The sequence below is a fragment of the Glycine soja genome, chromosome 3 (genome assembly GCF_004193775.1).
Source record: "Glycine soja cultivar W05 chromosome 3, ASM419377v2, whole genome shotgun sequence".
Lineage (NCBI taxonomy): Eukaryota > Viridiplantae > Streptophyta > Magnoliopsida > Fabales > Fabaceae > Glycine > Glycine soja.
The window spans coordinates 28,327,892-28,342,758 of NC_041004.1; the positions used below are offsets into that span (position 1 = coordinate 28,327,892).

The following is a 14,867-nucleotide window of genomic DNA, read 5'->3' on the forward strand; positions in this document are numbered from 1 at the left end:
AGATGAAGTAATTATTCGAATAATTGGATACATGCTTTTAAAATATAAATATTATTAGAGAAAGCAACTTAATTTCAATATGAAATGTTGGAATTATACACATTGTATGAGTAGTTGTTCCACACATTGCATGGGTACTTGTTCCAATAAAGAATAGTTAATGTACCTAGTTAGTCACATATTCATGTATCTAGGAATTCACATGCATGTACATAGGTATTAGAACTTCATTAATATTCTTGTAAATTTCAGATTGTATTTATTTTCTAAGTCTATATAAATATAGATCAATTGAGTGGGTTAAGCACTCAAGCATTTCACAATCTCTAGTCTCTTCAATATGGTATCTAGAGTCACCTTGTTTGTTCTTTAAAGGTTTCTACATTTGGTCAAAAGTCCTGTTTGTCCCTTTGTCCAAACAGCAACCTCAATATCCAACACTCCAAATTGGAGGAAATTTAGTTGACAATATTGAAACTTCTGCCATGGTATCTAATCGAGGGGGACGAGGTGGTTGTGGAAACCGAGGAGGACGAGTTGGAAGAGGAGGTCATCTTCAATGTTCTTACTATAAGAGAGTGGGCCACACACAAGACACTTGTTATTCTATTCACGAATTCCCCAAAAAATCGGTGAATATTTCAAAGTCTGAAACATCTGAGGTAAAGTTTTCGAAGGCTGACTATGAAGAGTATCTCCAGCTAAAAGTTGCCAAGAAATCTCTAACATCATCTACTATAAGTGGTCATAACTCCATTGTTTGCATTTCCCAATCTGGTAGTAATCAAAGTTCATGGATAATTGATTCAGGTGCTTTTGATCACATTGCTGATAATAGTTCTTTATTTTCATCCCTCTCTCCTCCTAAAATTCCCCATTTCATTACTTTAGATGATGGTTCTAGAGTTGCAGCAATAGGAATCAACCATATATCACCCACTTCTTCTTTGTCTTTAAACTATGTTTTGCTCATACCTGGTTGTCCTTTCAATATAATATCTCTCAGTCAGCTTACTCGTTCTCATAATTGTTCAGTAACATTTGATGTTAATTCCTTTGTCATACAGGAACGTGGTACGGGTTGGACGATTGACGTAGGACATGAATCTCATGGTCTTTACTACCTCAAGTCTAATCTTTCTTGGGTTTGCAGTGCTGCCACATCACCAAAGCTCCTTCATGAACGTTTGGGACACTCACATTTATCTAAATTAAAAATAATGGTTCCGAGTCTTGAAAAAATAAAGAACCTATTGTGAGTCATGTCAACTAGGAAAACATGTCTGTTCTTCTTTTAGGCATGTTGAAATTCGTGTTAATTCCCTTTTTTCGGTTATTCACTCTGATATATGGGGTCCTAGTCATGTTTCGTCTATGAGTTATAGATATTTCGTTACTTTCATTGATGAATTTTCTCGATGCACTTGGGTTTTCTTAATAAAAACGATCTGAAATTTTTTCCATTCTCACTTCTTATCCTATTTATAACTTCTTAAGTTATCATCGTCTTTCTTCTTCGTACTATTCTTTTGTTTCCTTTGTATCTTTTGTTTCTCTTCCTAAAAATCTTTGTGAAGCACTTGGTGACAAACCATGATTGATGAAATGCAGGCTTTGGAGCATAATGGTACTTGGGAGCTGGTTCCTCTTCCCCCAGGCAAGAAACCTATTGGTTGTCGGTGGGTATATGCTATAAAAGTTAGGGCCAATGGACAAATTGATCGCCTCAAAGCTCGATTGGTAGCCAAAGGTTATATCCAGATTTATGGCCTAGATTATGGAGATATTTTCTCCCCTGTGGCTAAAATTACTTTTGTTTGACTCTTTCTTGCCATAGCTGTCATCCATCATTGGTCACTGTATCAGTTGGATATTAAAAATGCATTCCTACATGGGGAGTTAGAAGAGGAGATTTATATGGAGCAACCACCGGGATTTGTTGCTCAGGGGGAGTCTAGCTTGGTTTGCAAACTTCGGAGGTCTCTTTATGGACTCAAACAATCCCCACGAGCTTGGTTTGGAAAATTCAACTCAGTTATTTAGTCATTTTCAGACTAAGGATTTGGGAAAACTTAAATATTTTCTTGGAATTGAAGTTGCTCAGTCAAAAGATGGGATTATCATCTCAGAGAGGAAGTATGCATTAGACATACTTAAAGAAACTGGTATGTCAGATTGTAGACTAATTGATAGTCCCATGGATCCAAATAAAAAATTGTTACCCAATCAGGGGGAGCCTTATTCTGATCCTAAAAGATATCGGAGATTGGTTGGGAAGCTTATTTACCTCACTATTACAAGGCCAGATATTTCCTTTGCAGTTGGAGTGGTGAGTCAATTCATGCAGTCTCCTCATAATGATCATTGGAATGCAGTAATTCGAATTTTGAGATACATTAAAAGGACCCCAGTACAAGGACTACTCTATGAAGACAAAGGAAACACTCAAATAGTTGGATTTTGCAATGCAGATTGGGCAGGATCACCCATTGATAGGCGTTCCACTTCAACATATTGTGTGTCTGTTGGAGGAAATCTTGTCTCATGGAAGAGTAAGAAGCAAAATGTTGTTGCAAGGTCTAGTGCAGAGGCTGAATATAGAGCTATGGCTGTAGCCACTTGTGAGCTCATTTGGATTAAACAACTTCTTCAAGAATTGAAGTTTGGAAATACTCAACAAATGAAGCTATGCTGTGATAATCAGGCAGCCCTACATATAGCTTTTAATCCAGTATTCCATGAGAGAACTAAACATATTGAGATTGATTGTCATTTTGTCCAGGAGAAAGTTCTTTCTAAGGAAGTTATTACTGAATTCGTTAGTTCTAATGATAAAGTAGGAGACATATTTACAAAATCTCTAAGGGGACCAAGAACTCAAAATATTTGTTCCAAGCTTGAAGCATTTGACTTATATGCTCCAACTTGAGGGGGAGTGTTGGAATTACACACATTGTATGAGTAGTTGTTCCACACATTGCAAGAGTACTTGTTCCAATAAAGAATAGTTATTAATGTACCTAGTTAGTCACATATTCATGTACCTAGGAATTCACATGCATGTACATAGGTACTAGAACTTCATTAATATTCTTGTAAATTTCACATTGTATTTACTCCCTAAGTCTATAAATATAGATCAGCTGAGTGAGTTAAGCACTCAAGCATTTCACAACCTCTAGTCTCTTCAATATGAAAAAAAAAAAGTTATGCTCCATTAGATTCAATATATGTCAATGAAAAAAAAAGCAAACAATTAATAATAGAGTGCTAGTAAGTAGTAACATAAGTTCTAACATACTTTTATTGTTAGTTCAAATTTATTAAAAACTACCAAATTAGGAGAGTATTATACTAATATTTAACCCACTTTTGTCGGGTACGATTCATAAAAATGGTCTTGCACACTTAATCTGTTTTGGTCCTAACCTTTTTGCATTGTGTTCCCATTTTCCTGCAACGTGTTTTGTGTATGAATGGTGGCTTTCTTTTGCAGTCATTTATGTATATAATTAGCTGATGTTTCCATCATGTTCTTGTTTGGTCGTGTTCACTCCATATGGGACATTGCACCATTGTTTATCTATTTTTTCTTGGTTAAAAAATGGAGCTTCTAAAATCCATGTAATGCACCATGGTTGTTTGGTGGTCTCATAACAGATGTTAATCTAATAACAAGCAATTTTGCACATGTATTCAATCTAAAGTTCAACGTATCATGATATTATTAAAATAACTTATACAAAGACTCTCTGGTAACACCCTCTTAAAATCTAACTTAAAAAAAAATAAAGAAAAAGAAACATACTCTTAAACATTAAAAGTAGGCAGTAAATAAAAAATATTAAAAGTAGAAAAATTGTAAATTTGTACAGCTTGGGCTGATTAAGCCCAAAACCATATAGGCTTTCAAAAATTTTGAATTATTGAATGGAAATTTACTATTGACACCACCATAAATGCTAATTACATTACCCATGTGATCTGAGTGTCTTTTTGCTTTATCTTAGAATTTCCCCTTGGACCAATAAATGACAAAATAGTGTTTCTATTTTGTATATGGGAGTGAAAAAATGAATAACAACATAACATGATTTTGTTGTAAAGGTGTACAATGAGATCATGATTCCATTGTGCAATTTCTTTTCACCCCCTAATAACAAAAAAATGATTTGTTGTGATTTTTTATTCCACCCAAAGTGTGTAACAAAAGTATGATTCCTTTTTGCTATTTTATTTTCATCCCCTTTGTGCAACATAATTGTGATTCCACTGTAGTGATTAGCACAACAAAATCATGATTATGTCGTATTTTTTTGTATGAAAAGTGTTTTAATTTTTAAGAAGTAAAAATAATGTTTTATATTATGATTTAAAAACCATATTTATGGTGGTCTGACAAGCCAATAGTGCCTTTGTAGAGCTTGATGCAATCTAATTTTTCAATTTTGTTGGTGCAATCTTGGTCATTGCTTATAATTAACTCACGAGAGGACAATGCAAGATGCTAATAAATAGAACTGGTGTTCTGAGGTAAATCAATGCATTATGTTGATATTCATCATATTGGTTTGTAGATGGAGGGAACCATTGTTGTTGTTGTGTATTATGATGATGATATGATATCAACTTATGAAGGGCTATTGTTTGATTGTCCTTGTGGCCCCAAATTCATTAAAATTAGTGAGAAAATGTTGTTTGATGCTTTAAGAAAAGTAGTTACGAATGCCATAGGAGGTGGAATAAGCTAACTTGACATTTTTTTACTGTAAACCTACATATGTAGGTGATGGTTGTGTTGAATATGACTATATGAAGTTTAAAGATGACAACCATGTAGGGAAGATATTTTTCATCTTTTCAGAGTTTAGTTCTAAAGGTCCAATCGAGTTGTATGCAATGGTTGGGTAGGGTAAGGAATAATAACCTTGTCACCATGGCTGACCAGCTTCAACTCTGATATGGGCTCACTTATCCAAACATGCCCAACTACGTGGTCTTTATATGACCTAAGCAGCATCAAATCCCTAGGGCCTTCTCCAAATGGGGGTCTAATGATACGATCAACAATTGGTATTTGTGCTTGTGCCTCATGTTGTCCCTAATGCTCTGCTACTGCTAAACCAAGTTTGCATCACGACGTGCTAACACAATCACAAGTTGTTGCCTCTATATACTTTAGCATCTGAGACATAGGAAGTATGTTTCGCATGCACCCTATGAAAAAAACAAAAAAAAATTAGAATTAGAAGTAAAATTAATTAAACAATAAATTAAATATTTAAAAAAAATGAAAATACAATTTTATTGTGTTTCTCAACTCAGAACAGAACGAAGATGTATTTCCATTGTGTTTTTCACAAACCAACACAATGGAAGAACACTTCTATTGTGTCTTAGGTCAAGGAACACAACAGAATCATACTTTTATTATATTACTTTGCAAAACAAAATAACACATTATATCACTATTATATCCCTTTTGGAGGGAAATGTTGTTGATACCATCCTGTTTACTATGAGACCCCAAGATTTTACCAAAACACATGATATTACTATTATACCCATTATGATTCCCTTCTTCACCCCCACCCTAACCTCTACATCAAAAGCATTCTTCCTCCCGTACTCAACTCGCATTTTCTCCACCTTTTCTATTCTTATTTTGCTATTTTCCTATACTCTTTCTGTTTATTATCGTCCTCTACTGCTAAAGCCAAGTTATTCCATTGTTTGGCATCTCACGATGAAGTTACTTGCCGAAGGTAAGTTCATTGAACTTGCATGTGTTTCGTTTCGTTTTTTATTTTTGTACACACTTGAATGGAAACATATTTTAACTGAAGTTTGATCTCCCAAAAATGCGTTTTCATTTTGTTGTTTTTATAATCAAAATGAAAGTGCATTTTCGTTGTTGTTACTGATAAATAATCAAAACATAAATGAATTTCTGTTTTGGTGCTAAAGGTAATATAACAATCATGAGTTTCTGTTTTGGCGCTAAAGGTAATATAACAATCATGCTCTTTGTTTGTAACTAAATAATAATAGGGTTTAAACATATTTTATTTATAGTAAATGTAGGTAGTTTTCATTTTAATCTTTAGTTTTTTATTAATTTTTATTTTCATAAATTTATTTTTTAAACACTTTCTATTATCATTTAGTGATCATGACATATATTTTGATACATTATGTCAACAATTACTTTGAGATGACATGTAATGTGTTATGTCTAGATACATGACATACCATTAGTAAATGATGATAAGGATATTTTCATAACCTTTTACATTTATATAAACTAAAATAAACAATTTTTTTAGGAATTAATCAAAACCAAAATTTATCATATTTGTTGAAACTAGAGATGATAATAATAATAATAATAATAATAATAATAATAATAATAATAATAATAATAATAATAATAATAATAATAATAATAATAATAATAACTTAACTTTTATATATTGTCATTGTAAAGATTTTTATATTTTTAAATAATAAAAAATAATCTTATATATGATTTTATGCTTTTAACTAATAAGAAAAACATCTTAATATAATAATTATTACATGCATGCATGTTCTTAAGTTTAAATCCTGAGTGACTGTATTAAATACTAAACAAAAAATTGTTACGTATAATAATCGCCTTTGGTGCTCAAGAAATTAAAGTATCTCCAATAAAGATATATACATACTAACTCTTTACAACATACTACCTCTTTACAATAAATAATTAAAAAGTAACTAAACTTGCCATATAATCTAGATATGATAGTAGAAAAACAATGCATTCTAATTAAATAACAGTAATTTTAAATTTCTCCTTTTTTTATTTTTCTTTTCTTAAAATGCCTCCCCTCTCTCTCTCTATATCCCTCCTACGCTTATCATGGGAAACAGTTTCTGAAAAAGTTAAAACTTAAATACAACCTCGGATTGGATCCGTGGCATTGGCATTGGGATGCATGGATACGAAAAAAAGAGAGTGCTACTTACGTATGCTATTGCTAACACGTAAACCCAAACCTGCCTGTGTGTGTCTGTGACCAAGAAGGAAATAGCCTCAGCCTCTGATTTCTCGCCGTCACCTACCTTAACACGTACATCAATCAATTCCTCACTTCAGTTTTTCAGTTTCAATTTTCGCTTCTCACTCAGATCATGAATATTTAATTCCTTAATTAATTTCCCAAAGTTAATCTATATTCTGAATATCTGATCACATAATTATTAGCCAAATCCAAATGTGTCAACTGAAACTTTGCATGCAGAAATTGGAGGGGGGGGGGGGGGGGGGTTGATTGTTTTTGAGTTTTAATTTCATTATTCTTCCTATTTTGTCTATGTTTTAGTTGGATTGCAGCTCTTTCATATTGAGTTCTAAATCCCTTTTGCGTTTTAGCTAAATAGACTGTTTCTAATCTCTAAACCAAATCCTTTAGTGATTAGTAGAATATTTTCTTTTTGTTTAATTAAACATGTTGAAGTGATTTAGTCTTGTAACTTGTAATCCACGAAAATGGCTTGTTTAAATTGATTGGTTAACACTCTATTTTGTTCATGGTTGTTGTTGTTTCTAGTGGCTCATATGATTATAGAAGAGTTCCTATTTTAGGAGATATATTTCATTCACATGTTCACTAAGGGAGTGCAAAAGAAGGAATATTAGAAAATTTAATTGTATGTAAAATAAAATGAAAGAGGGGAAGATTGGTAAACGAATAGCCTCTTTTTTTGGTCTCTATGGATTCACAATACCCTAACAGTAAATTCTGTGTTTTTATATTTAAGAGTAAGGTTGTGAATAGTAGAGGGAGGATCGGAGGAATTTTACATCTCCATTGGTCTCTATAGGCAATTTAGGCATTGTGCTCATATAAGAATTACTGTAATCTAATAAATTTGTGTTAGGCTTGGTTTAGTATTTGGCTTCTAATGAGCAGAGTGTTTTCAGATTACAGGGATTCAAGTGACAATGGATGTCAAAACAAAAAGGAGAGCTCATGTAGAGAATGGCGACGAAGGAGAAGACTTAGTTCTAGCTACTCTGGTTGCCAATGGTGATGACATTAGTCCTCTTGTCAGGCACGCCTTCGAAATGGGGCGGCCGGAGGGCCTCCTACGCCAGCTCGATTTTGTGGTGAAGAAAAAGGAAGCTGAAATCGAGGCAATGTGCAAGACTCACTATGAGGAATTCATCCTTGCAGTTGATGAACTTCGAGGCGTGTTAGTTGATGCTGAAGAGCTCAAGAGTGAGCTCCAAAGTGATAATTTTAAGTTGCAGCAGGTTGGAACTACCCTTCTTATCAAGCTTGAGGAGCTTCTTGAATCGTATACCATCAAGAAGAATGTGACCGAAGCTATAAAAATGTCAAAGAACTGTATAAAAGTGTTGGAGCTTTGTGTCAAGTGCAACAATCACATTTCTGAAGGCCAGTTTTATCCTGCACTGAAAACTGTGGATTTACTTGAGAAATGTTACATTCAGAATATTCCTGCCAGGGCTCTCAAAAAGGTGATAGAGAAAAAAATACCTTCCATAAAATTGCACATTGAGAAGAAAGTATGCAGTCAAGTTAATGAATGGATGGTCCAAATAAGGAGTTCTTGTAAAAAAATTGGGCAAACGGCGATTGGTCGTGCTGCACAAGTTCGCCAGAGGGATGAGGAAATGCTGGAAAGGAAAAGAAAGGCTGAGGGATTAAACATTTCAGAAGTTGATGATCAAGCTTATAATTTGGTGGTTGAAGAAGATGAGGATTCTGCCATGAAATTCGATCTCACACCTCTTTATCGCGCTTGTCATATTCATAGTTGCCTGGGGATCCTGGAGCAGTTTCATGACTATTACTATAAGAACAGATTGTTACAATTAAATTCAGATTTGGAGATATCTTCAGCTCAACCTTTTGTAGAATCACATCAGACATTTTTGGCTCAAATTGCAGGGTACTTCATAGTGGAGGATAAGGTCCTGAGGACTGCTGGTGGGCTCCTTGTACCTGATAAGGTTGAAACTATGTGGGAGACTGCTTTAGCAAAAGTAACATCAATGTTGGACATGCAATTCTCTCATATGAACTCTGCCACACATCTTCTCCTAGTTAAGGATTATGTTACACTTCTTGCCTCTACTCTTAGACAATATGGATATGACATTGGCCAACTTCTTGATGTGCTTGATAATAGCCGCGATAAATACCATAGGCTTCTTTTGCAAGAATGTCAGAAACAAATTGTTGATGTTCTTGGCAAAGACTCATATGAGCAAATGGTGATAAAAAAGGATACTGATTATGAGAATAATGTTCTGTCATTTAATATTCAAACATCAGATATTATGCCTGCTTTTCCATATGTTGCACCATTCTCCTCGATGGTACCCGATGCTTGTCGCATTGTGAGATCCTTCATCAAAGGCTCTGTTGATTACTTGTCTAATGGTGTACGTACCGGTTTCTTTGATTTTGTGAGGAAGTATTTGGATAAGTTCCTGATAGAAGTATTAAATGAAACTTTACTTGATACAATCAATAGTGGAAATATCAGTGTGTCTCAAGCAATGCAGCTTGCTGCCAACATAACTGTTCTTGAAAGAGCCTGTGACTTTTTCCTTCGACATGCTTCTCAACAGTGTTGCATCTCAGTTCGATCAGTTGAGAAGCCTCAAGCTACTTTAACCGCGAAGGTGCTACTCAAGACTTCGAGGGATGCGGTTTATATTACTCTACTGAGTTTGGTGAACACAAAATTAGATGAGTATATGAATCTTGTAGAAAGTATCAACTGGACTTCTGAGGAGGCAAAGCCAAATGGAAATGACTACATAAATGAAGTGATCTTTTACCTTGATTCACTAATGTCTACAGCGCAACAAATTTTACCCCTAGATGCTATGTACAAGGTTGGGACAAGTGCAATTGAACATATTTCCAATACAATTGTGGCTGCTTTCCTTAGTGATAATGTCAAAAGGTTTAATGCAAATGCAGTTATGAATTTCAACAATGATCTTAGGATGTTGGAGAGTTTTGCGGATGAGAAGTTCCATTGTTCTGGCTTGGCTGAATTTTACTCTGGAGCTAGTTTTAAGAGCTGTATGATAGAAGCACGACAATTAATGAATCTTCTGTCAAGTAGTCAGCCTGAGAACTTCATGAATCCTGTTATAAGGGAGAAAAACTACTATGCGTTGGATTATAAGATGGTAGGCTCCATTTGTGATAAATTCAAGGATTCTCCAGATGGGATATTTGGAAGTCTTTCAAATAAAAACACAAAGCAAAGTGCTAAAAAGAAATCAATGGACATGCTCAAAAAGCGACTTAAGGATTTCAATTGACTAGACTTGGAAAACTATTCTTTCATTTCAACTAGGGTATAATTGTAGTGTTCTTCATTTATGGATGTTAACTTCCGAATGAATAGTGTTTCTGTATTTCTCTGATTCTTTTTTTTTTTCATGTAATAAAAGATCATTTCTGTCTCTAGTTTGTTTCTTTACAATATCATCATGCCTCTTTCACACAAATAAATGCTCCTTCCCACTTGAATAAAGAAGTTCAGAGGGTTATTATCTGTATTTGATTTCATTGTCACTGCATCATTCAGAGATGCTGCAATGTATTGATAGATCCCAACACTGATTACATGTATGAAGACAGATCATGCTAATCTATTTTGCTTGTGGCTTTCTCATTTCAATATCCTACACTTTTCTAACTGTCTTAGGAAAATGGTGGTGGCCATTGAACATGTTGCAAATTATACTCAAACTGGCTTGACATTATTGTCTATAAATATATTTTTTCCTAGGTAAGGAAATCAGTTTTGTATGATTTATTTATAGCATCTTGTTATTTGTAATATATTGATAGAAACTGGATCAGATTAGCTAGTAATGGAAGAGTGAATCTTTGATGAAGAACCCAATGTCCCAGCCCTGCCCAATGCAGTACGGTAATGGGATTTGGAAAGCTTTACAAGAATATGGGCTTCCTTTACAAAATATTTTCCCTTCCCTCTCTATGTTCCCCTCTTATTTATTCTTTCAGCATTACCTAACTAGATAACTCTCTAATTATTCTATTATGAAACTATGAGAGGGTTACCTATCATATATACTCACATATTGTTGTTGAACTTTTAGCTCAAGATTGATTCTGCTTCTTAGAGAATGTATTTCATGTGTCACCACTCACCTCTGGTTTAGTCAAGGAGACTTGTATGGTTGTTGGTCAGATAATTGACTCTAGAAATATGAGGAATGCTCATGTTATTTATGTTCTTTAATTATTTGGGACAAAAAGGGTTTCTCTTGTAATGTATAACTTACCATGGCAAACCAGTGTCAGTACATTTTTTTCCTCTCCCACTCCCTCCAAGTTATTAAACTAATTTCTGATTTTAAAAGTTAGGTGAAAGGAGAGGAATAAAAAATGAAGATAGAGATGGTGTTCTTTTGTTTTTGGTTTATAATGGAGTTATGGAATTAGTGACTTGGTGTAGCTTTCGAGTGGCAGATATTTTAAAATAAGTATTTTAATATAGATTTTAGGAAAAAATGAGAATACAATCAGTCAACACGGTATCATGCTTATTCTATGTACTTACATGCAGTGGCGGAGCCAGAAAAATTATAAAGCCTGGGCAAAAATTTAAAGATAGCAAATTCATAAAATATGGATAAGTGGTGAAGGCACGCAATTTCTGTTAACATGTCAAAAGTGCCAAGGAAATTAGGAATCATTTCCAGTCAAAAGAACATAAGGCGTGCGTGACCTAAGTCCGCGATATCCCTGTTTGAAACAGAGAGACAGACAAGCCAGAAAGTAACCAGAGCAGAGACCCAATTGGCAGAGTATATTTCTACATTTTACTAAATCCATGTGAGGATAATGTCATATTGAACACAAGCATCTTATTAGTGTGCGTTTGGATATATATATATATATATATATATATATATATATATATATATATATATATATATATATATATATATATATATATATATATATATATTTGTAAAATTAATTTTGAATCAACGTGAATTTACGGAAACGGGAGTTTTGTAGTAACATAACTTTTGTTTGGATAACAAATAATATTATCACACAATACTGTTTGAAGTTTGAACCAAGAGTTGCCATTTATCTGTACACTGTAATGCCATAATTTGATGACTGAGGCCACATTAGGATATCCAGTGACCTGCCAAATAGAATGTCATGCAATAGATAAAATTATAATTATTATTAGAATATTCTTTGATAAAAGTGGAGAAAAATTTTAAGTTTTTATTCCATTATTTGAGAAAATAAAATAGGAAGCAAATTACTAAACAATTAGTCAGGTTATTTCATTTCACAAAATTTTAAACAATTTCAAGAAAATATAATAACTAATAAGTGAGATGATGAGGAAAAAAGAAAAAAAAATAGAAAGGAAACAAGATGGAATCGATTTTTTTGATATAAAAAGTAAGTAAATCTTTACAATTATCCTTTCATGAATACAACTATAAAAAACAATGCATAATAGCAATGAAGAACAAACTTAAATTCCTATGCATCTATTTCAACCCTTCACTACTAGACTTATCTTAGTGGATTAAAAAAAAATGATTTGAGACAACATTTCCATGAGCAAGGAAAATAAAAAAAAGAATAAGAAATAAAATAAGAAGGCATTGGAACTATTTGAGCTTATCTTTTTGAGCATCTTAGCTCTGAAAAACGTGAAGAACGACTTGTATGTGCTAGTATTGCAGTTACGTTAATACAGCCCATTAAGAGCCCGTATACCACAAGTTCAATCCTCGGTCTTCAGAATAATAGCCCAAAATATGCTGTTACAACTTACAACTCAAATAATTTTTCACTTTTACAATTCACTTCTCAACTTACTAAGTATGCCCCCCTTTTTTATATTTTTTATTGTAAAAAATATCATTTTGTATAAAAATAATAAAATTCCTATCTATGTCTTTGGGCCAGAGCCTGGGCAATTGCCCAGGGTAGCCGGGCCTTGAAACCGCCCATGCTTACATGTATATACCATTATACCAAGCAAAAACAGAAGCAAAAAGGGCGGAGAGTGAAAAATTGGGAGCAACAAATGCTAAAGGAATATTCCTGACAAATCCTTTTTTTTTTTAATCTGGCCAGAGAAAAAGTTAAGATTTGATATCTGCATTGAAAACAAAGATTTAGTTTGATAATTGTATGTAATGCTCTAAATCACTGAGCATCAATCCATTCCGGGATGGAACTTTAAGGAAATAATGGGGTCACTCATGAGTCTCCTCTCTATTCTTTTGTTGTCCACTATTACATGATCGAATTCCTCTCTTGTTCATCTACTTGTTTGAGCTTATTTAAAATGTGATGGGTGCTCTACAGCAAATGGACTAGCATGTATCTAAAAACTAAGTGATTTTTGTTTGTGGTGTTGGACTGACTACCTTGTAGCTTAATTCTAGATTTCTTCGATTTTTAATATTTTGAGCTAGTATGAAAAATAAATGTATTGGGTTAGAATTGTGTACAAAATGCAGGTGAACGTCATTCTCAAGAATTTAAGCTTAGTTGTGAGAGCATGTGAAGTTTTGTCCAAAGTAACAATAATTTAGAGGGAAGTAATCTTGCTCATGTTCTTGAAGTTGGGATTTAGAAAAAACCTTCATATTTTCATGGTTGTAAGTGGTTATGCCTGATCTAGTGCTTATCTGTGTGATAGGCCCCATGAGAAGGTTATGAATTTCAAAATTATAAGTGGCTATGCATATGCAAAGCTCACAATCCTTTACCCATGGAAATTTAAAATTTTATAGATGCTACTGACTGATCATAGTACTGTTGATTCTAACTCTGCCAAATAAAAAACTCCGTACCCCACTGCCCAGAGGCTCTTCGCTATGCGAAGGTATGGGGGAGGGATGTTGTACGCAGCCTTACCTTTGCATATGCAAAGAGGCTGTTTCCGGATTCGAACCCATGACCAATAAGTCACCAAGGCACAACTTTACCGCTGCACCAGGGCTCGCCCTCAACTCTGCCAAATACTATCAATATTAATTCTTAATGCTTATTTGTTTATTTATTAAATTGAAAGAATGGAATAAAGCAATTATCTTAACATTTAGTTATTGAAACGTTCTTTATAGAAAATACTGGTGAAAATCAAGTATGATGATGACTTCAAGCATTTGTGCGCTGATACTTGATTATACATCAGAATCTGCTCTTTTAAACCATCCTGATTTCAACTATAGCAGTCTTTATCAGCTCATTGCAAGATGTTTAGCTTCACCAGAACAGGTGAATTGTGAATTCCCTTTCATCATTGGTAACATAAATTTTGTCAAAGTGGTATTATTGATTCCAAAGATTCTGCTGCGCAATGTTGCTAGGTATAAGCAATAAATGATATTATTTTGCTTCAGTAATATTGCTCCCCTTCCGTTGTCTATGGTGAAGATTTGCATTAAAATAATCTTCATTTGTTATCTTATCTCTCTTTACTGCTATCATAATTGCATCCCAACATCATCCTTGCCATATTTATTCTTATGTTTGATGATTCCAATAATGTGACTTTTCACTCCAAATAGCATAACAGGCTGTGTTAGCAACTTTGGTGATATGATCCTTTGATTTCAAAATTCTTCTGTCTCTTTCTCTATATGAAAAAGCAAGAAGACAACCAATTACAGACCCCAATGAGGTAAAAAACCAGTTTCATCCCTTTTCCTCTGTTATTTTATGACCCTTTTTTTTATTGACAAGGCTGCAAACTTAAATTTGAAATCATTTAAGCAGGTAGAGGAAGTGTTTTCATCAGGAAGGTGAAAT

General features: G+C 33.8%; 1 protein-coding gene across 1 annotated transcript; it reads left to right on the forward strand.

Moving 5' to 3' along the window:
* The first annotated feature begins 6,968 nt into the window (after window positions 1-6,968).
* LOC114406364 (exocyst complex component SEC15A-like) lies at window positions 6,969-10,467 on the forward strand. Its single transcript, XM_028369053.1, has 2 exons — window positions 6,969-7,112; window positions 7,967-10,467. Exon 2 carries the CDS (start codon window positions 7,988-7,990, stop codon window positions 10,352-10,354), a length of 2,367 nt encoding a protein of 788 aa, XP_028224854.1. The 5' UTR covers window positions 6,969-7,112; window positions 7,967-7,987; the 3' UTR covers window positions 10,355-10,467.
* The last annotated feature ends 4,400 nt before the right edge of the window (window positions 10,468-14,867 follow it).

Excerpts from the sequence above, each read along its gene's own strand:
- LOC114406364 (XM_028369053.1), top strand. The coding sequence starts at position 7,988 with ATGGATGTCAAAACAAAAAGGAGAGCTCATGTAGAGAATGGCGACGAA.